At 47.2% G+C, this 26268-nt stretch overlaps 1 protein-coding gene across 1 annotated transcript in view; it reads left to right on the top strand.

Moving 5' to 3' along the window:
- Positions 1-26268, top strand: part of LOC113419701 (uncharacterized) — a 104819-nt gene that overhangs the window by 64725 nt on the left and 13826 nt on the right. Inside the window, 8 exon segments of the mRNA XM_087969546.1 lie at positions 412-564; positions 1722-1851; positions 4637-4711; positions 5462-5551; positions 12184-12335; positions 14195-14313; positions 14316-14355; positions 15374-15444. Of these exon segments, the coding sequence (XP_087825672.1) occupies positions 412-564; positions 1722-1851; positions 4637-4711; positions 5462-5551; positions 12184-12335; positions 14195-14313; positions 14316-14355; positions 15374-15444 (830 nt within the window).

The raw sequence follows: 26268 nt of genomic DNA on the forward strand, positions 1-26268 counted from the left end.
CATTCTGGTGTTGCTTACAGAAACTGCCTCTCCGTTAACCTTTATTACATTCTTGGCAGGACTAGACTTCCTGTCTCAGGAACTTCTCTGGAGTTTTTTCCCCCCTCCTTTCCTGGTACTTTGCTTGTGTGGAGTGACCATTCAAAGTTACAATGGCACTGAAAAAAGTGACATGACCATTTTTAACACTTACAACTGTTGCAGCATCCCCACAGTCATGAGAGGCCAGGCGAGGAGATGCGTGCCTCGATGTGAGTGATGTTGAGTTGGCCACGCCCAGCCAATAACATGACCACCAAGCCATGTCCACCACCTAAGCCACGCCCAGAGAACTGGTTGTTAAAAAATTTGAATCCCACCCCTGGGTAGGAGTGACAATGATGTTCTGCTTTTCTTCCATGGTGCCTGCAGTTTCCTCTTTGAACTGGAAGAGAAACTTGAGGAGAACATGTTCACCTTCAACGTCTGTGACGTGGCACTCAGAAACGCCCCCGAATTTCGCAGGGTTTACTTGCCGTACGTGACCAACCAGACCTACCAGGACCAGACCTTCCAGAGACTCATGTAAGGACCTGAAGATGCCTTCCAGAATGCTTGACCTATTTCTCTCTCCCTCCCTCTCTCTCTCTCTACCAGCCCACAGTGCCTCTGACAATGAAAACTGAGCTCGGGAGGGCTGCCTGCAGCCCTCCCGAGCTTCATTTTTGTCTGCAATGGCCTGCAGCTCTCTGCCAGTGAAAACGGAGCTCTGGGGGGGTGTCGCACATGTTGTGGCCCGCCAGCGGCTGGCGGACCTGGCAGCAGAGTCGGACAGTAGAGAGGAGGTTGGGGAGGAACCTGGGCCAGTCTTGGAGGCTGAGGAGGGCTTGGACGAGGGCTCTGCATCAGAGGCAGAGATGGGGCCAGGGCAGGTTGACAGTCATCAGCTGCCTTCGGGTTCAGACAGCAGTGAGGCGGGGGAGCTTCTGGAACTGGTTCCCAGCCTGCACATGTGCAGGGCTACAGAAGACAAGAACAATTGAGAAAGCAGGGTCGACTCAGGAGTAAGGCCGTACCTTGGAGATGATTGGCCCCTCCCATAGGACATAAAAGAGGAGCGAACGGGACACGAGCTTTTGCAGGAAGCAATTCGTTTGTCTGGTTGATTCAAGCTTTGAAAAGTTCTGTTTGACTCTGTGTCAAGTTTGGCCTTGCCCTGCATTTGGCAATTAGTTCTCTGGCAGCATTCCAAGTGTGATAAGGTGGGTGTTTATCAACATTCCCCTGAAAGACTGTTTGTAAAGCCTTGCAGGCTGAGAATGAACATAATTCACAGCTGTGGGAATAAAAGAGGTTTTGCCGGAACTAAGATTGTGTTTGATGCTTTCTAAGGAAGCCTAGGTCAGAACAGCGCGTGGCCCTCCTGAGCTCTGTTTTCGCTGGCAGAGGGCTTCAGGAGGCCGTCACAGCCAAAGACAGATAGTTGGCCATGCCCACCCTGGCCATACACACCCCGATCCCCCGAGATCAAACACAACCCTGATGCAGCTCTCCTTGAAATCGAGTTTGACACCCTTGCCTTAAATGGGTCAGTCAAGAGGGCAGGAAGCACCGTGTATAGCAGTTCTTAGAAAATGTGTTGTGTCTTGTTGAGCGTTGGATATCATGTTTTTCTTTTAGATCCCAGTCTCCCACCTTTACTTCACAAAGTGTCATGTCTGCCTTTTTCTTCTCCCGCCTAGGAACGGAGTCCCTGCTTTCCAGCAGGTCTTGGAGAAACTGGAAAGCGATCCAGTGTGCCAGCGCCTCTCCCTCAAATCCTTCCTCATTCTCCCATTCCAGCGTATCACCCGACTGAAGCTCCTTCTCCAGGTAGGAAGATTTCACCTGGCCACAGTTCAGCCAGTGACCTGAATGTAGCATCCGATACAGGGAGCATATTTGTCCAGTTTCTTGAGCCTCAAGGCTGCGAGGACGGGAGACGCATAGCAGGGCGAGACGAGACTGGGGTCCTCCTCATTGAGGCTGCTGCCAGGTGGGGTGGGGAGATGCCGGGCGAGGTGAAGGTGTGGCATGGTGAGGCCAGGTAGCTTAAGGTGAGGCTGGGCAAGACCAAGGAGCTGCTTCCTGGGAGTGGGCCTTGGCTGAGACAGTAGGGGCTGGCTCCTCAACATTTCTACGGCAGCCCCACCGGCCATATCTGACCACATCTCAGGCCGTATCTAGCGGTGTTCTATGATTTAAATCTCATTTGCTCTTGATATACAGGTAATCTTCAACTTACAACGGTAATGGGCCCTGCCCATTACTGTCTTAAGTCATGATGGTCATAAAGTGAGCCAACACACGATGGTCCTGATTTTGTGACCTTTTCTGTGGTAGTGGCCTATACAATAGTCATTGTTCAGAATGGGGCGTTTTTGCTGAAACCAAGAAATAAATGACAAAAACGTCATAAATTGTGGACCCTCGATATTGGGAAGCTGCAACGGGCCGTAAATGTGAGCCAGTTGCCAAGCAACCAAAGTGTAAGTCATGTGACTGAGGGAGTGGCTACTGGGACTTCATTACTGGGTTGTAAGTACTTTTGTGGGGGCATTGTAACTTCAAAAGCTAAGCAACCGGTCATAAGTCTAGAAATACCTGTACAGGTAGTCCTCAACTTACAACAGTTTACTTACAACTGTTTGAAGTTACAATGACACGGAAAAAAGTGACTTATGACCATTTTTCACAGGTATGACCGTTGCAGCAATTTTAATCTTTTTTTTTTTCATTCTACTTGTTTTGTCATTAATATAGTCGATACATGACAAGTTCATAATTTGGAGAAAGAATTAGAAGTTTTTTTAAAAAAATGGGCCTGTTTTTCATGGGTTGGGAAACTAATATTGTTGCAATGTATTTATCAATATTCAACTGGGAGCATAATATGTGTATATATGTTTGTGTCCCTTTTTAACGCACCTTTTGAATGTCTAGTTTGTTTTTTGTAGTTGATGGTTTTGTAAAAACCCCTTTTTAGGGGTGGGAGGGAAATTTTGCATTTTAACTTTTTTTTAAAAAAATGAAAATCAAAATTACTACAGATAGTCCTCAACTTACACCTTAACAACAGTTCGTTGATTCATCGTTCAGTGTTAGGATGGCACTGAAGAAAGTGGCTTAGCACCATTTTTCAAACTTTTGACCATTGCAGCATCCCCCAAGGTCACATGATTTATATTTGGATGCTTGACCACTGACTCCCATTTACGATGGTTGCAGTATCCCGGGGTTCACCTGATCCCCTTTTGCAACCTTCTGACCAGCTAGTCAACAGGGAAAGCCTGATGTTAACTCATAAAACATTTTGTATACATGTTTTATAGTTGACAACAGAAAGAAGGGGAGGGGGAGTTTCAAAGAGCAGGCGGCAGTGTGGAATCGAAAGTACATTCCTTTCATATTTTCTTCAAACACTGATTAGATGACTGAAGCGTCTGCCACGTGCAGGAATCTAATTGGAGAGCATGATTGATGACTCTTGGCTATGGATGTTTTTCATTGGATGATACACCTAGAAGGGTGGGGGGGAAAGCAGGATCAAGAGTGACAGTGAATTACGTATCTCAGAGTTGTCTACGCCCAGGCTCATGATTTAATTGGAGTAACTACCGGAATCCTGACATCTGGTTCACTTAACAACTGGGTTACTCATTTAACAACAGCGGTGATTCACTTAACAAATGCGGGGAGGAAATTTGCAAAATGGGGCAAAACGAATTTCTCACGTAGCAATGTAAATTTGGGGCTCAATTGTCATAGGTCGAGGACTACCTGTACACGGATTGAATGGGGTTGTTTGGCCTCCGCTCTTCTCTTTTGCAGCTGTTTTTGGTGGACTGACAGGAACAAGCTCCTTGATTTCGTCTATAACAGGGGTCTTCAAACTTGACAGCTTGAAGACTTGTGGACTTCAACTCCCAGAATTCCTCCTCCAGTCATGTTAGCTCAGGAATTCTGGGAGTGGAAGTCCACAAGTCTTCAAGCTGTCAAGTTTGAAGGCCCTTGTTCTATAAAAACCCCGGCTCAGTTCTGTTTTCCTCTTACTCCGATTCTCGGGATAAATTCCAAGGGAGAAAAAAGAGAAGAGATGGTTTACCATGTTCTCTAGCAAAGATCTCTAGATAAAAATGATGGGGTTGCCCATTTCCTGTTCTCAAGATGCTGGCGAGAAGGTGTGGCTGCCGTGAGATTAGTTGGAGTTCAAAACTGATGACTAGTCCCCCCCCCGCCCCCCCAAAAAAGGATTAGAAAATATAGACGCTTTCCAGCTTTTCACAGAGAACCAGTTTGGCCTAGTGGTTAAGGCACCAGGCCAGAGAGTAGAGAGTGGGAGACTGTGAGTTCTAGTCCCACCTTAGGCTTTCATGCCAGCTGGGTGACTTTGGGCCAGTTACCAGGAGACAGTGAATTCTAGTCCCACCTCAGACATGAAAGCCAGTTGGGTGATCTTGGTCCAGTCCTTCTGCCTCAGCCCAACTCATGTTACAGGGTTGTTGTTTTGGGGAAAGTAAGAGGAGGAAGGTATGTTGGATATGTTCGCCACCTTGATTTATTTGTAAAAATAATAAAGTCAGGAAATCAATCAATCGATCAATCTTTCCTTCTGCAGAACATCCTGAAAAGAATTCCACCAGGGGCTGATGAAGAAGTCCAGGCCACACAGGCATACGACGCTCTTGAGAAGGTAGAAGTCACTCCAGATCTGTTCTTCAGGCATCCATTGTCTCTCCTCTCCTCACAGAAAAATCTCCTTTCATTTCAGAAGCTGAAATATTCCAAGGAGTTTACTTCCGTTTTTGGAATACAGAGGCATGATAATAGCCTGAGCAACCCTTTCGTAGAGTAGGAATGGAAAGGAAAGCATTTAGTTTGCCCCTGAATGCAAATATACTTAATTATTATTTGAATAAACCAACACAGAACACGAAACTTTGGTATTTTTTAAAGTTGGGTAGCTCTGCAAATTTTTCAATCTTTTTTTTTTTTTAAAGAAATGTAGTAGGAGAAAATTCTATCTATTTATCTGTTTAGTGTAATCCTTAAAAAGATATTGCCAAACAGAAAAAAAAGAAAAGAAATTAGATACTGCTTGCTTTGAAGGGCCCAACAATTGTGGGACTCAAAATCCAAGAGACTTGAACAGTTTCCCCGACTGTTAAAATTCACCCTTCAGAAACCAAAATTAACATGACATGATATATATATACAAGAACGCCTCTAAAGAGTACATGGGACTGCTGTTCTGTGACGTGGATAATCCATGCTCACACGAACCTCCTAAAAATAATAACACAGAATTTCCCTCTGCACGTTAAAGGAAGATGCAATCTCTTTTAAATCCAGTTCTTTCACAGTAAAAAAAAATGGTGGTTTTTCAAATGATCTTTCCCCCTTCCCCCTTTTCTCTACTCTGATGGCATTTTCCTCTCTGCAGCTCATCAAAGATTGCAATGCAAATGTCCAGCGTATGAAGAGCACCGAAGAATTGATTCACTTAAGTCAAAATATGGAGTTTGAATGCAAGGTAAAAAAAAACAAAAAACCCTGCAAGGAATCTGCTTTGGATTCGCGTGTTTTCTAGATATATATAATTTCCTCCGTACCTCCTCCCAAAGGTTTTCAGAACTCAGAAACCCATGGCCAAATTCGTCAGAACTAACATCATCATCATTCATCATCTTTTAACAACCCCATAATCCCTTGCAGGGTGGAGTCTGGGCAACTGAATGGAGCTAGCAGAGTGTTTTAATGGTCGGATGCCCTTCCTGTTGCCAATGCGGAGTTTTGTTCAGCAGATATAGTCTCAGTGTGCCCAGAGAGAGAAATATCTGCCTCTAGCTAGGATCGAACTCACACCCTCCTGAGAGCTCCACCTCTAGGCCACGGCACCACTCCTTTGTCAGAACTAACACCTTTTTAACTTTTGTTTCAGCTCATGGTGCAAACAGAATTTAGAATTTAGAATAGGAATAAGAATGGAATGGAATGGAATGGAATAGAATGGAATTAGAATAGAATAGAATAGAATAGAATAGAATAGAATAGAATAGAATAGAATAGAATAGAATAGAATAGAATAGAATTAATGGCATGGCATGGCATGGCATAGCATAGCATAGCATAGCATAGCATAGGATAGAATAGAAATAATGGAATGGAATGGAATGGAATGGAATGGAATGGAATGGAATGGAATAGAATAGAATAGAATGGAATGGAATGGAATGGAATGGAATTGGAATTGGAATTGGAATTGGAATTGGAATTGGAATTGGAATTGGAATAGAATAGAATAGAATAGAATAGAATAGAATAGAATAGAATAGAATAGAATAGAATATTGTCACTTTGAAGGTACACTAATCAGCATACATTATAATCAGTGGTGGGATTCAAATTTTTTTTACTCCTGGTTTTGTGGGTGTGGCTTGGTGGGCGTGATTATGTGGGAATAGGCATGTGACTGGGTGGGCGTGGCTTTTTTTGCATCCACCCCCACTCATTTTTTGGGCCTTCTAGGCCTCAGAGGAGCCTCTAGGGGGCGCATTTTTGCTCCCAGAAGGCTCCTCTGGGGGCTCAGGAAGGCAAAAAATGGAGGGGAGGCTGGGCTGCCTCCATTTTTTGCCTTTCTGGGCCTCAGCCAGGGGAATCCCGGCACGGCTGATCGTATGAACAGCTGATTGTCGGGAGGGGAAGGCAGGGCAAGTGAGCCAGTGGCAACTGGGCAACCAGGGCAATTTACTACCGGTTCGGCAACCCACGCCAAATCCTTGCTACCGGCTCGCCCGATCCAGTGCAAACCGGCTGAATACCCCCACTGATTACCATGAGATTTCATTGCATACATCTCTGAAACAGTCATCAACTCAGGACTAGAGTGATAGATACGGGCTAGATCGCTACCTCCAAATATACAGGTAGTCCTCGTCTTACAACAATTCGTTTAGTGACCATTCAAAGTTACAACAGCACTGTAAAAAATGACTTATGACCATTTTTCACACTTATGACCGTTGCAGCCTCCTCACGGTTACTTGATTTATATTTGGATGCTTGGCAACTGACTCAGATTTATGACGGCTGCAGTGCCCCGGGGTCACGTGATTCCCCCCCCCCTTTTTGCGACCTTCTGACCAGGAGAAAAAGCCAGATTCACTTAACAAGCGGGTTACTAACTGACCAATGGGAGTGCTTCACTTAACAACCCTGGCCAGAAAGGTCGTAAAATGGGGGCAAAGCTCCCTTAAAAACCCATGTCTCCCTTAACAGCAGAAAATTTGGGAATTGATTGCGGTCACGAGTCAAGGACCACCGGTTTAAGTTCATGCTTCTCATCAGGGAACAAGATGAATTTGTTGAAGATACTAACTAGAAGTTTCCCATGAAGTCAGCAAAAGTTGAACTGAATTTGCAAGGCGATTCTAGTAATTGTTGCAAAGCTTTGGGATTTCTTAAGAGAGGCAGCAAAAATCACTGTGTCTCAGAGGTTAACTTCCTCACTCAAGGAAACTATGAATCACTCTAAATCCATGCAGGCTGTTTCCTTCAGCAGGAGCCTTTAGACATGCTGAGAGCAGATGGGGCCATCTAAACGTCATCCAAACCGTCTGGGTGGAATCACTTTCAGTTTTCAAAACACAGCCATATTACTCTGTAAGCTTCGTCGGAGAGCCCCTTTCCCAATTCTGCCAGTAGGTGACATGAGATCCAGAGTGTGAGTCAGAGAGAGCACGGACAGGACATCATATTTTAGGATGTCGTCAGTTCATCGTTTATTTTTTAAAGGAGAACATTTGTAGCTCAGGGTTGAAATGAAGGAACCCTTGGTGCTCTTGGAGCTTGGTTGTTTTCTTGCAGACGTTTTGTTGCCAAGCTAGGTAACATTATCAGTGCTAGAAGGCAGCATGGTTGGAGGAGGAGGAGGACTGTAGGGTCCTTGGTGCTCTCTGAGCCTGTTTGTTTGTTTTTGCAGATGTTTTGTTACCCAAACTAGGTAACATCAGTGCTAGAAGGGAGTGGGGGTTATGGAGTAATAGAGGAGGAGGAGGAGGAGGAGGAAGAGGAGGAGGAGGAGGAGGAGGAGGAGGAGGAGGAGGAGGAGGAGGAGGAGGAGGAGAGGAAGAGGAGGGGGGAAAAGTGGCGGCTCTGGGGTCCTTGGTACTCCCTGAACTTGCTTCTTTCCTTGTAGATGTTTCATTACCCTAACTAGCTAACCTCTCAGTTTGAGAGGAGGGGGAGGAAGATTCCTTACCCTAACTAAGTAATATCATAAGTTCTAGCAAGGAGTGAGGTTTGCCATCCGTTTATATTCCGGTGTCTTGCTTCCCCCACCCATCTAGACAGACAAGTCACCGGAATATAAACGGACAGCAAACCACACTCCTTGCTAGAACTGATGATGTTACTTAGTTAGGGTAATAAAACGTCTACAAGAAAACAAGCAAGCTCAGAGAGCACCAAGGAGCCCACCGTTCTCCTCCTCCAGGTTTGGGTGGACCCGTAGCTCAATTTTATGGCCAGTTCAGCGAACCGCCAAATCCCACCCCTGGCTGGCCCCTCCCCTCCCAGGAGTCCCCACGTGGCCCATTTTGGATGCAGGAAAGTGCAGGATCCATGTGGAGGCTTGGGGAGGGGGAAAAACGGGCCTCCCGGAAGTCCGGAAATGAGCCCGTTTCCGGCCTCCAGAGCCCGGGAGAGGCCGATTTCACCCTCCCTGAGGCTCAAGGAAAGCCTCCAGAATCTGGGGAGAGCGAAAACACCCCCCACACACACACACCATGGTGCAGGAGGCCAACTAGGCCACGCCCACGATGGCCATGCCCACCCAGCAAACGGGCAGAGAACCCATTGCTGAAATTTTTGAGGCCCACCCCTGCATTTGAGTTTGACCGTGTAAGCAGATAGAACGAGTAGATCTTATACATACATAAAGGTAAAGGTTATACAGTACACACCCATTAAAGCAAGGTAGGTGAGTTTGGGCCCTTTGCTTAACGATGTTTGCTAATGGTGGAGAAGTTCTAAGACCTGGAAACGACTGTAGGAACGTAGAATATAGAATCATAGAGTTGGAAGGGACCTCAGAGGTCTTTCAGTCGTACCCTCTGCTGGAGCAGGAGACCCTATACAATTTCAGACAAGGGATTGTCCAGTTTCTTCTTCAAAAACCTCCAGTGATGGAGCACCCACTTCTTCAAAACCTCCAGTGAAGGCAAGTCCTTCCGCTGGTTCATTGCTCTCCGTGTTCGGAAGTTTTTCCAGGTTGCTTCTCTCCTTGGTTAGCTTCCATCCATTGTCCCTAGGAAGGGGATATACAGCTCAGGGCCTTTTGAAAAGATCCCCTAATTTTGTTATGTGGCGACGAGGCTGGGGAGGTCAGGTCCGAAGTTCAGAGTTAGTCAGAATTCAGTGGAAGTGAGCGTGCCGTAAAACCAGAAGAGGTAAAACTCCAGAACAAAGGGAGGCTGAGTCAGTGCGGACTGAATATAAAAACATAGAGATGACTTGGTGATAAGAAAAACAAATTGAGGTGGAAAGGAAGATTGAGAAAGCTTTGGTTGGATGGCTTTTTGTGGAGATCCTGGAAAGGGGAGAGGGGAGATCAGAGGGGTGGATGCAAAAACAGGAAGGTTTCAAAACGTATTGCCACTGTTCATGGAATAAACTAGATTTGGCTAGATGTCTCAATCAATGGACCAGAAGCGAAACGTTTTCAAGAAAAAAAAAACAACAAGAAAGTCCAGTTGTCTTTTTCAAAAGAATTTACACCTTTGGTGTAAATTTGGGCAATTCCCAATTAAGTTCTGCTGCTTTTAATCTCACGCCTCATTTCTTTCTCATGTTTTATGCAATAACTAGCGGGATACCCGTGCTTCACTACGAAGCTATATAGTCGGGCTTAGTTTATGGGGAGGAAAATAAGGGGGGGAAATTCTGCCTTTGCCTACCAGCATCCATTGGTATTCATCTGGCTAATGTCCTGTGAGTGTGTGAGAGAGTTAAGGGCTGTTTGGAAACTGAAACAGTCTTTGCTGTATGGGCAAGGAGGAGACAGCAAGGAGCCTGGATGTGGCTTAGCTGAACTGTTCTGTACTAAAGCTGCTTGGAGCTCTCAAAGTGAAACTGAAACTCCTCTCCTCTGCTTGTGTTTTGCATTTGGAAGAGATTTCTTTTCAGGTGGGGAAGGGGAGTAGAACTCCTTAGCATCAGAGTGTGTTAATAATAATATAGGAAATACTAATGCTCTGATGGTCATTTTGAAAAATCCTTTCTTAGTAAGCACCTCAAAACCAAGAGGAACATACGTGCCAAATTTCAAATTTGTAGGCTTTACAGTTCTGGAGATTTTGTGATGATGTGTGAGTGATATTTCGCTTATATACATATATATATAGATATAGAAAGAAGACAGGGTGAGCGCCCAGGGCTGTAATCTCCAACAGGAGAACAACAGCAATACTGTAGCTGGGATGCTTCTGGTCTGTGTTTAATACTGAATATTTGTGCGACATATTGGCTTGAAAGAATTTGCACCAGTGAGCATTTGTAAGGGTGTGTGTGTGTCTCTTGCAAGCATGCTGCTTTATCTGAGTGACTGGCCCAAAGTCACCCAATCAGCTTTCATGGCTAAGGTAGGACTTGAACTTACAACCTCCTGCTTCATAGCTTGGGGCCTTAGCCACTAGGCCATATTGGCTCTTAGATGTACTTATGGATAATATGCATACAGTATAACACTGGACAATGAATGCCCTGCTATTTGTTGGAGGAGAAGCCTAGCTGGGAATTATTATGAGGCAATGATTTAAGTGTGACTGAAAAGGGACAGAGAAGAAACAGTGGTAAACTTTCTATGGGGTTGAATATAATAATAGTTTGTTAACAGATGGTTTGAAATTTTAATCTTTTTTTTTCATTCTGCTTGCTAACTATTTTGTCATAAATATAATCGATAGATGACAGGTTCATAATTTGGAGAAAGAATTAGAAGTTTTTTTAAAAAAATGGGCCTGTTTTTCATGGGGTGGGAAACTAATATTGTTGCAATGTACTTATCAGTATTCAACTGGAGGCATAATATGTGTATATATGTTTGTGTCCCCTTTTTAACTCACCTTTTGAATGTCTTGTTTGTTTTTTGTGGTTGATGGTTTTTGTAAAAAACCCTTTTTTGGCGTGGGAGGGAAATTTTGCATTTTAACTTTTTTTTAAAAAAAGAAAATCAAAATTACTACAGGTAGTCCTCAACTTACACCTTAACAACAGTTCGTTGATTCATCGTTCAGTGTTAGGATGGCACTGAAGACAGTGGCTTAGCACCATTTTTCAAACTTTTGACCATTGCAGCATCCCCCAAGGTCACGTGATTTACAATCGGAGGCTTGACCACTGACATCCATTTACGGTGGTTGCAGTGTCCTGAGGGTCACGTGATCACTTTTTGTGACTTTCTGACCAGCCAAGTCAAATGGGGAAGTCAGATTCACTTAACAACCGTGTTAACTAACTTAACAACTGCAGTGATTCACTTAACAAGGAAGTTTGTAAAATGGGGCAAAACTCACTTAACAAATGTCTCATTTAGCAACCAAACATCCACCTGTCTGTCTGTCTGTCTGTCTATCTATCTGTCTATCCATCTATCATCTATCTATCATCTATATCTATCATCTATCTCTCATCTGTCTATCATCTATATCTATCATCTATCTATGATCTGTCTATCATCTATATCTATCATCTATATCTCATCTATCTCTCATCTCTCATCTATCTATTATCTATCTATCTCTCATCTATCTCTCATCTCTCATCTGTATCTATCTACTAGCTATCTATCATCTATCATCTATATCTATCCATATATATTTATCTATCTATCTATCTATCTATCTATCTATCTATCTATCTATCTATCTATCCATACCTATATCTATCATCTAACTATCTGTCTCTCATCTATCTCTCATCTATCATCTCTATCTATCTATCTATCTATCTATCTATCTATCTATCTATCTATCTATATCCATCCATCCATCCATCCATCCATCCATCCATCCATCCATCATCTATCCATACCTATATCTATCTATCATCTATCTATCCATCTATCTTTAAAAAAGATGGCTAAAAGGAGAATCCTTCCCTTTGCAGATCTTCCCACTTATCTCCCAGTCCCGGCGGCTAGTGAAACATGGAGAACTTACAGCTCTGGAATACAATATCAGCTTGAAATGGAAACTTACCACCCGGCCCATCTATCTCCACCTCTTCAATGATTACCTCCTCCTATCTCGACCTAGGGAGTAAGTTTGGGGGGGCTGGGTCTCTGAAGAATCCAGGGCCGTTTGAACTCATCGAAGAGGATCAAAGAAGAAAGGTTCTGGGCAGTGGTGGGATTCAATTTTTTTTACTGCTGGTTTTGTGGGCGTGGCTTGGTGGGCGTGGCTTGGTGGGCGTGGCAGGGGAAAGATACTGCAAAATCCCCATTCCCTCCCCACCCCAATAACCTGCTTTCCAGCTCTGTTCTCCTGTGCAGGGCAACCAAAGAAGAGCCAGCCAATCAGCTGGGACTCAATGGGAGGCGGAGAATAGATGGGGGCGGGGCCAGTCAAAGGTGGGATTTGCCAGTTCTCCAAACTACTCAAAATGTCTGCTACCAGTTCTCCAGAACTGGTCAGAACCTGCTGAATACCACCTCTAGTTTTGGGTCTCACTGCACCTTCAGATGTTCTTCTTCTCAATAAGATAGATGGCTGCAGAGATGTCTCTGTGGCCTCTTGAAAGAAAAACGTGGTTAGTCTTTTTACCGGCCCTCATGAGGACATGCAAGATCTTTGGCTCATTGCTTTTTTTCTTACACATCTGACCTAGGAAGAAAGACCCTGATTGAAAGCAGATGAATGGGATAGAACAGAATGACAAGAGTTGGGAGGGGCCTTGGAGGTCTTCTAGTCCAACCCCCTGTTCAAGCAGGAGATCCTATACTGTTTCAGACAGATGGTTGTCCAGTCTCTTCTTGAAAGCCTCTGTGATGACCCGAGGCATGAAACAAAAATAACCAAGTCACAAAAATAGACGAAAGTCCCTTGAATGCCTCCAACTCGGCCCCAATGTCCAATTATCCTCGGCTGGATATCAAACTCTTAAAGAAAACAGTTTACGGAGGGAGTAAATGCAGTCCACAACCAAAGTAAAGTTAATGTGAAATAAAAAACCCAACCCAAACCACACTGAAGGAATTAGTACAGCAGGCAAGGATGATTAATTGCAGACTTCTACCAGATAAGCAGCCACCAGTTGGGAGGAAGCCAAAACACAGATAAGCTCCGACAAGAATAATGCACGCTTTGCTACCAGCACTGGGCCATGCGCAGTTTGTCCTTTTAAACAGTCCTCACAGCTACAGCCCATGAAGGGGATCAGGGCCCCTTCCTCCCCCATAGACCGTGCCCTCACATTTCTCCCTTATCTGCTCCTCCCTGCGTTCCCTAGAATGAAGAGGGGGTGGGCCTGGGTCTTCCTCTGACTGCTCAGCCGGCCTCTGCCCTTCCCCAGCCTCATCCACAACCACTGGAGCCACACTCCCACTCCCTGTCAGCTGTTCCTCCTCTCCCTCAGAGTCAGACTCCAACAGGGGCATGACACCCTTCAGCGATGGAGCACCCACAACTTCTGAAGTCAAGATGATCCACTGAAATGGCTTTCTAGAGGAAAAAAATTGGAACAATTTGTGCTACTCAGGTGTCCCTGAGTACACAGATAAACTTCCAAGTGGCCTCAACAACCCTCTAAAAGGATGCAAATGACCAGATGTCTGCAAGGAATATAAATCCTTCCATTATCCATTATCCTGTCAGAGCTGAAGAAGCTTCTTGGATGAGAAGTGAAATGTCTTCAAAAGAAGAAAAACCAGAGAGTCCAGTTGCCTCCTTGAAAAAGCACCTTTGGTGCAGATTTCCTGCTTGATGAAGGGGTTGGACTAGAAGACCTCCAAGGTCCCTTCCAACTCTGTTATTCCATTGTGTTATTCTCTTTAGAGGAAACCAGTATAGTTCTTTCTGTATTCTCCTGCAAGAAGAAGAAGACGAATGAAATAATCCTGGCCCAGAGCAGTGAATATTGACTTTTGTGTTGTTCCCACCCCTCTCTCTCTCCCTGGCAGGAATGGGCGTTTCATTGTGTTCGATCATGCGGCCTCCTCAGATGTGCGTGGGGAAAAGTGTGAAATGAAACTCCACGGCGACAACAAGAACCTTTTCCGCCTTTTCCTGCTGCAGAACAATCAGGGAAGAAAGTGGAATTCCTCTTCCGCACAGAAACTCAGTAAGGCTGGCAGGAGAAACTCTAGGCAGCCCAGCTCAGTTTTACAGTTTTACAATTTTAGCAATGGGTTCTCTGCCCAGTTGCTGGGTGGGCGTGGCCATGGTGGGCGTGGTCTAGTCGGCCTCCTGCACCACGGTGTGGGGGGTGGCGTTTTTGCCCTCTCTGGGCTCCGGAGGCTTTTCAGGAGGCCGAAAAAAAAGCCTCCCCTGGCTTCGGAGGCTCTCTGGAAGCCAGAAACAGGCCCATTTCTGGCCTTCCCGAACTTCCGGGAGGCCCATTTTTCACTCTTCCTGAGCCTCTGTGTGGGCCCTGCACTTACCTGCATCCAAAACGGGCCGTGTGGGGACTCCGGGGAGGGGAGCAGTGGGCAAGGCCAGCCAGGAATGGACTTTGGGGGTTCTCCGAACTTCACAGAATTTTAGCTTAGGGGATCTCCCGCGGACCCCCAGCAGCCCACTCCCAAGAAGCTGGTTTTCGCCACCGCCAACTCAGAAAATTGTGTCTGACATCCCTTGGCTGATGGTTTATAGCAAGGGCCTTCAAACTTGGCAAGTTTTAAGACTTGTGGACTTCAACTCCCAGAATTCCTGAGCTAATCTGACTGGAGAGGAATTCTGGGAGTTGAAGTCCACATGTCTTAAAGCTGTCAAGTTTGAAGGCCCCTGATCGATCGATCTATCTTATCTATCTCTATCTATCTGTCTGTCTATCTATATCAAGGGTCTTCAAACTTGGCAAGTTTAAGACTTGTGGACTTCAACTCCCAGAATTCCTGAGCTAACCTGACTGGAGGAGGAATTCTGTCAGTGGGAACAGCTGGTGTCCACAAGTCTTAAAGCTGTCAAGTTTGAAGAGCCCTGGCTTATAGTGTAGCATGACCTGTGAATGCATCGCAGTGTGGCTGATATAACAAGGCATGTTTTAGTGCAGCACAAGGAACCACGTCGTAGTATGTTTCCAGTGAAGGGACAGAGCGTCTGAGGTCTTGCCACCTGATCGCATTCTTTGTTTTTCCTAGGAGCGAGAAACTGCGATGGATTTCTGCTCTTATGCCCCAACAGCCTGAACCTGACCTGTTGGATGATTCTGGTAAGAAAGCAGCTCAGGACACAAGTAAAGCCAATAAAGGAGAATATTGGTAGCTCCGCGGTGACATGAGGCGATCCTTGGTGCCCTCTGAGCTTGCTTGGTTCCTTGCAGATGTTTCTTCACCCTAATAACTAGGTAACATCATCAGCAACGATGATGGTACCTACTTTGGGTAATGAAATGTCTTCAAGAAAACAAACAACATTAGAGACCACCAAAGACCCCACAGTCCTCCTCCTCCTCCTCCATCCACACACCCTACTCCCTTCTAGCACCGATTATGGTACATAGTTTGGGTAATGAAAGAAAATAACCAAGCTCAAAGGGCACTCTTGACCCCACAGTTTTTCTCCCCTTCCCCTCTTCTTCCCTTCCCCCACCCTCCTCCATTCCACACACCCTACTCCCTTCTAGCACTGATGATGGTACATAGTTTGGGTAATTAAGGATAATAACCAAGCTCAAAGAGCACTCTTGAACCCACAGTCTTCCTCCCCTCCCTCTCTTCTTCCCTTCCCCACGCTCCTCCATTCCACACACCCTACTCCCTTCTAGCACTGATGATGGTACCTAGTTTGGGTAATTAAAGATAATAACCAAGCTCAAAGAGCACTCTTGACCCCACAGTCTTCCTCCCCCTCCCCTCTTCTCCCCATCCCCCACCCTCCTCCATTCCACACACCCTACTCCCTTCTAGCACTGATGATGGTACCTAGTTTAGGTAATTAAGGATAATAACCAAGCTCAAAGAGCACTCTTGACCCCACAGTCTTCCTCCTCCTCTCCCTCTTCTCCCCTTCCCCCACCCTCCTCCATTCCACACACCCTACTCCCTTCTAGCACTGATGATGGTACCTAGTTTGGGTAATTAAGGATAATAACCAAGCTCAAAGAGCACTCTTGACCCCACAGTCTTCCTCCCCTCCCCTCTTCTCCCCTTCCCCCACCCTCCTCCATTCCACACACCCTACTCCCTTCTAGCACTGATGATGGTACCTAGTTTGGGTAATTAAAGATAATAACCAAGCTCAAAGAGCACTCTTGACCACACAGTCTTCCTCCTCCTCTCCCTCTTCTCCCCTTCCCCCACCCTCCTCCATTCCACACACCCTACTCCCTTCTAGCACTGATGATGGTACCTAGTTTGGGTAATTAAGGATAATAACCAAGCTCAAAGAGCACTCTTGACCCCACAGTCTTCCTCCCCCTCCCCTCTTCTCCCCATCCCCCACCCTCCTCCATTCCACACACCCTACTCCCTTCTAGCACTGATGATGGTACCTAGTTTGGGTAATTAAGGATAATAACCAAGCTCAAAGAGCACTCTTGACCCCACAGTCTTCCTCCCCTCTCCCTCTTCTCCCCTTCCCCCACCCTCCTCCATTCCACACACCCTACTCCCTTCTAGCACTGATGATGGTACCTAGTTTGGGTAATTAAGGATAATAACCAAGCTCAAAGAGCACTCTTGACCCCACAGTCTTCCTCCCCCTCTCCCTCTTCTCCCCTTCCCCACCCTCCTCCATTCCACACACCCTACTCCCTTCTAGCACTGATGATGGTACCTAGTTTGGGTAATTAAGGATAATAACCAAGCTCAAAGAGCACTCTTGACCCCACAGTCTTCCTCCCCTCTCCCTCTTCTCCCCTTCCCCCACCCTCCTCCATTTCACACACCCTACTCCCTTCTAGTACTGATGATGGTACCTAGTTTGGGTAATTAAAGATAATAACCAAGCTCAAAGAGCACTCTTGAACCCACAGTCATCCTCCCCCTCCCCTCTTCTTCCCTTCCCCCACCCTCCTCCATTCCACACACCCTACTCCCTTCTAGCACTGATGATGGTACCTAGTTTGGGTAATTAAAGATAATAACCAAGCTCAAAGAGCACTCTTGAACCCACAGTCTTCCTCCCCCCCCCTCTTCTTCCCTTCCCCCACCCTCCTCCATTCCACACACCCTACTCCCTTCTAGCACTGATGATGGTACCTAGTTTGGGTAATTAAGGATAATAACCAAGCTCAAAGAGCACTCTTGACCACACAGTCTTCCTCCTCCTCTCCCTCTTCTCCCCTTCCCCACCCTCCTCCATTCCACACACCCTACTCCCTTCTAGCACTGATGATGGTACCTAGTTTGGGTAATTAAAGATAATAACCAAGCTCAAAGAGCACTCTTGACCCCACAGGCTTCCTCCCCTCCCCTCTTCTCCCCTTCCCCACCCTCCTCCATTCCACAGACCCTACTCCCTTCTAGCACTGATGATGGTACCTAGTTTGGGTAATTAAAGATAATAACCAAGCTCAAAGAGCACTCTTGAACCCACAGTCTTCCTCCCCTCCCCTCTTCTTCCCTTCCCCCACCCTCCTCCATTCCACACACCCTACTCCCTTCTAGCACTGATGATGGTACCTAGTTTGGGTAATTAAGGATAATAACCAAGCTCAAAGAGCACTCTTGAACCCACAGTCTTCCTCCCCCTCTTCTTCCCTTCCCCCACCCTCCTCCATTCCACACACCCTACTCCCTTCTAGCACTGATGATGGTACCTAGTTTTGGTAATTAAGGATAATAACCAAGCTCAAAGAGCACTCTTGAACCCACAGTCTTCCTCCCCTCTTCTTCCCTTCCCCACCCTCCTCCATTCCACACACCCTACTCCCTTCTAGCACTGATGATGGTACCTAGTTTGGGTAATTAAGGATAATAACCAAGCTCAAAGAGCACTCTTGAACCCACAGTCTTCCTCCCCCTCTTCTTCCCTTCCCCACCCTCCTCCATTCCACACACCCTACTCCCTTCTAGCACTGATGATGGTACCTAGTTTGGGTAATTAAGGATAATAACCAAGCTCAAAGAGCACTTTGAACCCACAGTCTTCCTCCCCTCTTCTTCCCTTCCCCCACCCTCCTCCATTCCACACCCTACTCCCTTCTAGCACTGATGATGGTACCTAGTTTGGGTAATTAAAGATAATAACCAAGCTCAAAGAGCACTCTTGAACCCACAGTCTTCCTCCCCTCTTCTTCCCTTCCCCCACCCTCCTCCATTCCACACACCCTACTCCCTTCTAGCACTGATGATGGTACCTAGTTTTGGTAATTAAGGATAATAACCAAGCTCAAAGAGCACTCTTGACCCCACAGTCTTCCTCCCCTCCCCTCTTCTCCCCTTCCCCACCCTCCTCCATTCCACACACCCTACTCCCTTCTAGCACTGATGATGGTACCTAGTTTGGGTAATTAAAGATAATAACCAAGCTCAAAGAGCACTCTTGAACCCACAGTCTTCCTCCCCCTCCCCTCTTCTTCCCTTCCCCCACCCTCCTCCATTCCACACCCTACTCCCTTCTAGCACTGATGATGGTACCTAGTTTAGGTAATTAAGGATAATAACCAAGCTCAAAGAGCACTCTTGACCACACAGTCTTCCTCCTCCTCTCCCTCTTCTCCCCTTCCCCCACCCTCCTCCATTCCACACACCCTACTCCCTTCTAGCACTGATGATGGTACCTAGTTTGGGTAATTAAAGATAATAACCAAGCTCAAAGAGCACTCTTGAACCCACAGTCTTCCTCCCCCTCCCCCTCTTCTTCCCTTCCCCACCCTCCTCCATTCCACACACCCTACTCCCTTCTAGCACTGATGATGGTACCTAGTTTGGGTAATTAAAGATAATAACCAAGCTCAAAGAGCACTCTTGAACCCACAGTCTTCCTCCCCCTCCCCCTCTTCTTCCCTTCCCCCACCCTCCTCCATTCCACACACCCTACTCCCTTCTAGCACTGATGATGGTACCTAGTTTAGGTAATTAAGGATAATAACCAAGCTCAAAGAGCACTCTTGACCACACAGTCTTCCTCCTCCTCTCCCTCTTCTCCCCTTCCCCACCCTCCTCCATTCCACACACCCTACTCCCTTCTAGCACTGATGATGGTACACCTAGTTTGGGTAATTAAAGATAATAACCAAGCTCAAAGAGCACTCTTGACCCCACAGGCTTCCTCCCCTCCCCTCTTCTCCCCTTCCCCACCCTCCTCCATTCCACACACCCTACTCCCTTCTAGCACTGATGATGGTACCTAGTTTGGGTAATTAAAGATAATAACCAAGCTCAAAGAGCACTCTTGAACCCACAGTCTTCCTCCCCCTCCCCCTCTTCTTCCCTTCCCCACCCTCCTCCATTCCACACACCCTACTCCTTCTAGCACTGATGATGGTACCTAGTTTGGGTAATTAAGGATAATAACCAAGCTCAAAGAGCACTCTTGAACCCACAGTCTTCCTCCCCTCCCCTCTTCTCCCTTCCCCCACCCTCCTCCATTCCACACACCCTACTCCCTTCTAGCACTGATGATGGTACCTAGTTTGGGTAATTAAAGATAATAACCAAGCTCAAAGAGCACTCTTGAACCCACAGTCTTCCTCCCCCCCTCTTCTTCCCTTCCCCACCCTCCTCCATTCCACACACCCTACTCCCTTCTAGCACTGATGATGGTACCTAGTTTGGGTAATTAAGGATAATAACCAAGCTCAAAGAGCACTCTTGAACCCACAGTCTTCCTCCTCCCCTCTTCTCCCTTCCCCCACCCTCCTCCATTCCACACACCCTACTCCCTTCTAGCACTGATGATGGTACCTAGTTTGGGTAATTAAAGATAATAACCAAGCTCTCAAAGAGCACTCTTGAACCCCACAGTCTTCCTCCCCCCTCTTCTTCCCTTCCCCCACCCTCCTCCATTCCACACACCCTACTCCTTCTAGCACTGATGATGGTACCTAGTTTGGGTAATTAAAGATAATAACCAAGCTCAAAGAGCACTCTTGAACCCACAGTCTTTCCTCCCCTCTTCTTCCCTTCCCCACCCTCCTCCATTCCACACACCCTACTCCCTTCTAGCACTGATGATGGTACCTAGTTTGGGTAATTAAGGAAAATAACCAAGCTCAAAGAGCACTCTTGACCCCACAGTCTTCCTCCCCTCCCCCTCTTCTCCCCTTCCCCCACCCTCCTCCATTCCACACACCCTACTCCCTTCTAGCACTGATGATGGTACCTAGTTTGGGTAATTAAAGATAATAACCAAGCTCAAAGAGCACTCTTGACCTCCTCCACCCACCCTAGTCTTCTAGCCTCCCCCTCTCCCCTCTTCTCCCTTTCCCCCCACCCTCCTCCATTCCACACACCCTACTCCCTTCTAGCACTGATGATGGTACCTAGTTTGGGTAATTAAGGATAATAACCAAGCTCAAAGAGCACTCTTGACCCCACAGTCTTCCTCCTCCTCCCCTCTTCTCCCCTTCCCCACCCTCCTCCATTCCACACACCCTACTCCCTTCTAGCACTGATGATGGTACCTAGTTTGGGTAATTAAAGATAATAACCAAGCTCAAAGAGCACTCTTGACCCCACAGTCTTCCTCCCCCTCCCCTCTTCTTCCCTTCCCCCACCCTCCTCCATTCCACACACCCTACTCCCTTCTAGCACTGATGATGGTACCTAGTTTGGGTAATTAAAGATAATAACCAAGCTCAAAGAGCACTCTTGACCCACAGTCTTCCTCCCCTCCCCTCTTCTTCCCTTCCCCACCCTCCTCCATTCCACACACCCTACTCCCTTCTAGCACTGATGATGGTACCTAGTTTGGGTAATTAAAGATAATAACCAAGCTCAAAGAGCACTCTTGACCCCACAGTCTTCCTCCCCTCTCCCTCTTCTTCCCTTCCCCACCCTCCTCCATTCCACACACCCTACTCCCTTCTAGCACTGATGATGGTACCTAGTTTGGGTAATTAAAGATAATAACCAAGCTCAAAGAGCACTCTTGACCCCACAGTCTCCCTCCTCCCTCCCCTCTTCTCCCCTTCCCCCACCCTCCTCCATTCCACACACCCTACTCCCTTCTAGCACTGATGATGGTACCTAGTTTGGGTAATTAAAGATAATAACCAAGCTCAAAGAGCACTCTTGACCCCACAGTCTTCCTCCCCTCCCCCTCTTCTCCCCTTCCCCCACCCTCCTCCATTCCACACACCTACTCCCTTCTAGCACTGATGATGGTACCTAGTTTGGGTAATTAAAGATAATAACCAAGCTCAAAGAGCACTCTTGACCCCACAGTCTTCCTCCCCTCCCCCTCTTCTTCCCTTTCCCCACCCTCCTCCATTCCACACACCCTACTCCCTTCTAGCACTGATGATGGTACCTAGTTTGGGTAATTAAAGATAATAACCAAGCTCAAAGAGCACTCTTGACCCACAGTCTTCCTCCCCCTCCCCTCTTCTTCCCTTCCCCCACCCTCCTCCATTCCACACACCCTACTCCCTTCTAGCACTGATGATGGTACCTAGTTTGGGTAATTAAAGATAATAACCAAGCTCAAAGAGCACTCTTGACCCACAGTCTTCCTCCCCTCCTTCCCTCTTCCTTCCCTTCCCCCACCCTCCTCCATTCCACACACCCTACTCCCTTCTAGCACTGATGATGGTACCTAGTTTGGGTAATGAAAGATAATAACCAAGCTCAAAGAGCACTCTTGACCCCACAGTCTTCCTCCCCTCTCCCCTCTTCTCCCCTTCCCCACCCTCCTCCATTCCACACCCTACTCCTTCTAGCACTGATGATGGTACCTAGTTTGGGTAATTAAAGATAATAACCAAGCTCAAAGAGCACTCTTGACCCCACAGTCTTCCTCCCCTCCCCTCTCTTCTTCCCTTCCCCCACCCTCCTCCATTCACACACCCTACTCCCTTCTAGCACTGATGATGGTACCTAGTTTGGGTAATTAAAGATAATAACCAAGCTCAAAGAGCACTCTTGACCCCACAGTCTTCCTCCCCTCCCCTCTTCTTCCCCTTCCCCACCCTCCTCCATTCCACACACCCTACTCCCTTCTAGCACTGATGATGGTACCTAGTTTGGGTAATTAAAGATAATAACCAAGCTCAAAGAGCACTCTTGACCCCACAGTCTTCCTCCCCTCCCCTCTTCTTCCCTTCCCCACCCTCCTCCATTCCACACACCCTACTCCCTTCTAGCACTGATGATGGTACCTAGTTTGGGTAATTAAAGATAATAACCAAGCTCAAAGAGCACTCTTGACCCCACAGTCTTCCTCCCCTCCCCTCTTCTTCCCTTCCCCACCCTCCTCCATTCCACACACCCTACTCCCTTCTAGCACTGATGATGGTACCTAGTTTGGGTAATTAAAGATAATAACCAAGCTCAAGAGCACTCTTGACCCCACAGTCTTCCTCCCCCTCTCCCCTCTTCTTCCCCTTCCCCACCCTCCTCCATTCCACACACCCTACTCCCTTCTAGCACTGATGATGGTACCTAGTTTGGGTAATTAAGGATAATAACCAAGCTCAAAGAGCACTCTTGAACCCACAGTCTTCCTCCTCCCCTCCCCTCTTCTTCCCTTCCCCCACCCTCCTCCATTCCACACACCCTACTCCCTTCTAGCACTGATGATGGTACCTAGTTTGGGTAATTAAAGATAATAACCAAGCTCAAAGAGCACTCTTGACCCCACAGTCTTCCTCCCCTCCTCCCTCTTCTTCCCTTCCCCCACCCTCCTCCATTCCACACACCCTACTCCCTTCTAGCACTGATGATGGTACCTAGTTTGGGTAATTAAGGATAATAACCAAGCTCAAAGAGCACTCTTGACCCCACAGTCTTCCTCCCCTCCCCCTCTTCTCCCCTTCCCCACCCTCCTCCATTCCACACCCCTACTCCTTCTAGCACTGATGATGGTACCTAGTTTGGGTAATTAAGGATAATAACCAAGCTCAAAGAGCACTCTTGAACCCACCGTCTTCCTCCCCCTCCTCCCTCTTCTTCCCTTCCCCACCCTCCTCCATTCCACACACCCTACTCCCTTCTAGCACTGATGATGGTACCTAGTTTGGGTAATTAAGATAATAACCAAGCTCAAAGAGCACTCTTGACCCCACAGTCTTCCTCCTCCCCCCTCTTCTCCCCTTCCCCACCCTCCTCCATTCCACACACCCTACTCCCTTCTAGCACTGATGATGGTACCTAGTTTGGGTAATTAAAGATAATAACCAAGCTCAAAGAGCACTCTTGACCCCACAGTCTTCCTCCCCCTCCCCTCTTCTTCCCTTCCCCCACCCTCCTCCATTCCACACACCCTACTCCCTTCTAGCACTGATGATGGTACCTAGTTTGGGTAATTAAAGATAATAACCAAGCTCAAAGAGCACTCTTGACCCCACAGTCTTCCTCCCCCCCCCTCTTCTTCCCTTCCCCACCCTCCTCCATTCCACACACCCTACTCCCTTCTAGCACTGATGATGGTACCTAGTTTGGGTAATTAAGATAATAACCAAGCTCAAAGAGCACTCTTGACCCCACAGTCTTCCTCCTCCTCTCCCTCTTCTCCCCTTCCCCACCCTCCTCCATTCACACACCCTACTCCCTTCTAGCACTGATGATGGTACCTAGTTTGGGTAATTAAAGATAATAACCAAGCTCAAAGAGCACTCTTGACCCCACAGTCTTCCTCCTCCTCTCCCTCTTCTCCCCTTCCCCCACCCTCCTCCATTCCACACACCCTACTCCTTCTAGCACTGATGATGGTACCTAGTTTGGGTAATTAAAGATAATAACCAAGCTCAAAGAGCACTCTTGACCCCACAGTCTTCCTCCCCTCTCCCTCTTCTTCCCTTCCCCCACCCTCCTCCATTCCACACACCCTACTCCCTTCTAGCACTGATGATGGTACCTAGTTTGGGTAATTAAGGATAATAACCAAGCTCAAAGAGCACTCTTGAACCCACAGTCTTCCTCCCCCTTCCCCTCTTCTTCCCTTCCCCACCCTCCTCCATTCCACACACCCTACTCCCTTCTAGCACTGATGATGGTACCTAGTTTGGGTAATTAAAGATAATAACCAAGCTCAAAGAGCACTCTTGACCCCACAGTCTTCCTCCTCCTCTCCCTCTTCTTCCCTTCCCCACCCTCCTCCATTCCACACACCCTACTCCCTTCTAGCACTGATGATGGTACCTAGTTTGGGTAATTAAAGATAATAACCAAGCTCAAAGAGCACTCTTGACCCACAGTCTTCCTCCCCCTCTCCCTCTTCTTCCCTTCCCCCACCCTCCTCCATTCCACACACCCTACTCCCTTCTAGCACTGATGATGGTACCTAGTTTGGGTAATTAAGGATAATAACCAAGCTCAAAGAGCACTCTTGACCCCACAGTCTTCCTCCCCTCCCCTCTTCTTCTTCCCTTCCCCCACCCTCCTCCATTCCACACACCCTACTCCCTTCTAGCACTGATGATGGTACCTAGTTTGGGTAATTAAAGATAATAACCAAGCTCAAAGAGCACTCTTGACCCCACAGTCTTCCTCCTCCTCTCCCTCTTCTTCCCTTCCCCCACCCTCCTCCATTCCACACACCCTACTCCCTTCTAGCACTGATGATGGTACCTAGTTTGGGTAATTAAGGATAATAACCAAGCTCAAAGAGCACTCTTGACCCCACAGTCTTCCTCCCCTCCCCTCTTCTCCCCTTCCCCCACCCTCCTCCATTCCACACACCCTACTCCCTTCTAGCACTGATGATGGTACCTAGTTTGGGTAATTAAAGATAATAACCAAGCTCAAAGAGCACTCTTGACCCACAGTCTTCCTCCCCTCTCCCTCTTCTTCCCTTCCCCCACCCTCCTCCATTCCACACACCCTACTCCCTTCTAGCACTGATGATGGTACCTAGTTTGGGTAATTAAAGATAATAACCAAGCTCAAAGAGCACTCTTGACCCCACAGTCTTCCTCCTCCTCTCCCCTCTTCTCCCCTTCCCCCACCCTCCTCCATTCCACACACCCTACTCCCTTCTAGCACTGATGATGGTACCTAGTTTGGGTAATTAAAGATAATAACCAAGCTCAAAGAGCACTCTTGACCCCACAGTCTTCCTCCCTCCTCTCCCTCTTCTTCCCTTCCCCCACCCTCCTCCATTCCACACACCCTACTCCCTTCTAGCACTGATGATGGTACCTAGTTTGGGTAATTAAGATAATAACCAAGCTCAAAGAGCACTCTTGACCCACAGTCTTCCTCCCCTCTCCCTCTTCTTCCCTTCCCCCACCCTCCTCCATTCCACACACCCTACTCCCTTCTAGCACTGATGATGGTACCTAGTTTGGGTAATTAAAGATAATAACCAAGCTCAAAGAGCACTCTTGACCCCACAGTCTTCCTCCTCCTCTCCCCTCTTCTCCCCTTCCCCACCCTCCTCCATTCCACACACCCTACTCCCTTCTAGCACTGATGATGGTACCTAGTTTGGGTAATTAAAGATAATAACCAAGCTCAAAGAGCACTCTTGAACCCACAGTCTTCTCCCCCTTCCCCTCTTCTTCCCTTCCCCCACCCTCCTCCATTCCACACACCCTACTCCCTTCTAGCACTGATGATGGTACCTAGTTTGGGTAATTAAGATAATAACCAAGCTCAAAGAGCACTCTTGACCCACAGTCTTCCTCCTCCTCTCCCTCTTCTTCCCTTCCCCCACCCTCCTCCATTCCACACACCCTACTCCCTTCTAGCACTGATGATGGTACCTAGTTTGGGTAATTAAAGATAATAACCAAGCTCAAAGAGCACTCTTGACCCCACAGTCTTCCTCCTCCTCTCCCTCTTCTCCCCTTCCCCCACCCTCCTCCATTCCACACACCCTACTCCCTTCTAGCACTGATGATGGTACCTAGTTTGGGTAATTAAGGATAATAACCAAGCTCAAAGAGCACTCTTGAACCCACCGTCTTCCTCCCCTCTCCCCTCTTCTT

This window comes from Notechis scutatus, chromosome 6 (assembly GCF_049901735.1).
Source record: "Notechis scutatus isolate UNSWTSFEM ecotype Mainland chromosome 6, rNotScu1.2, whole genome shotgun sequence".
In the NCBI taxonomy this organism is placed as follows: Eukaryota; Metazoa; Chordata; class Lepidosauria; order Squamata; family Elapidae; genus Notechis; species Notechis scutatus.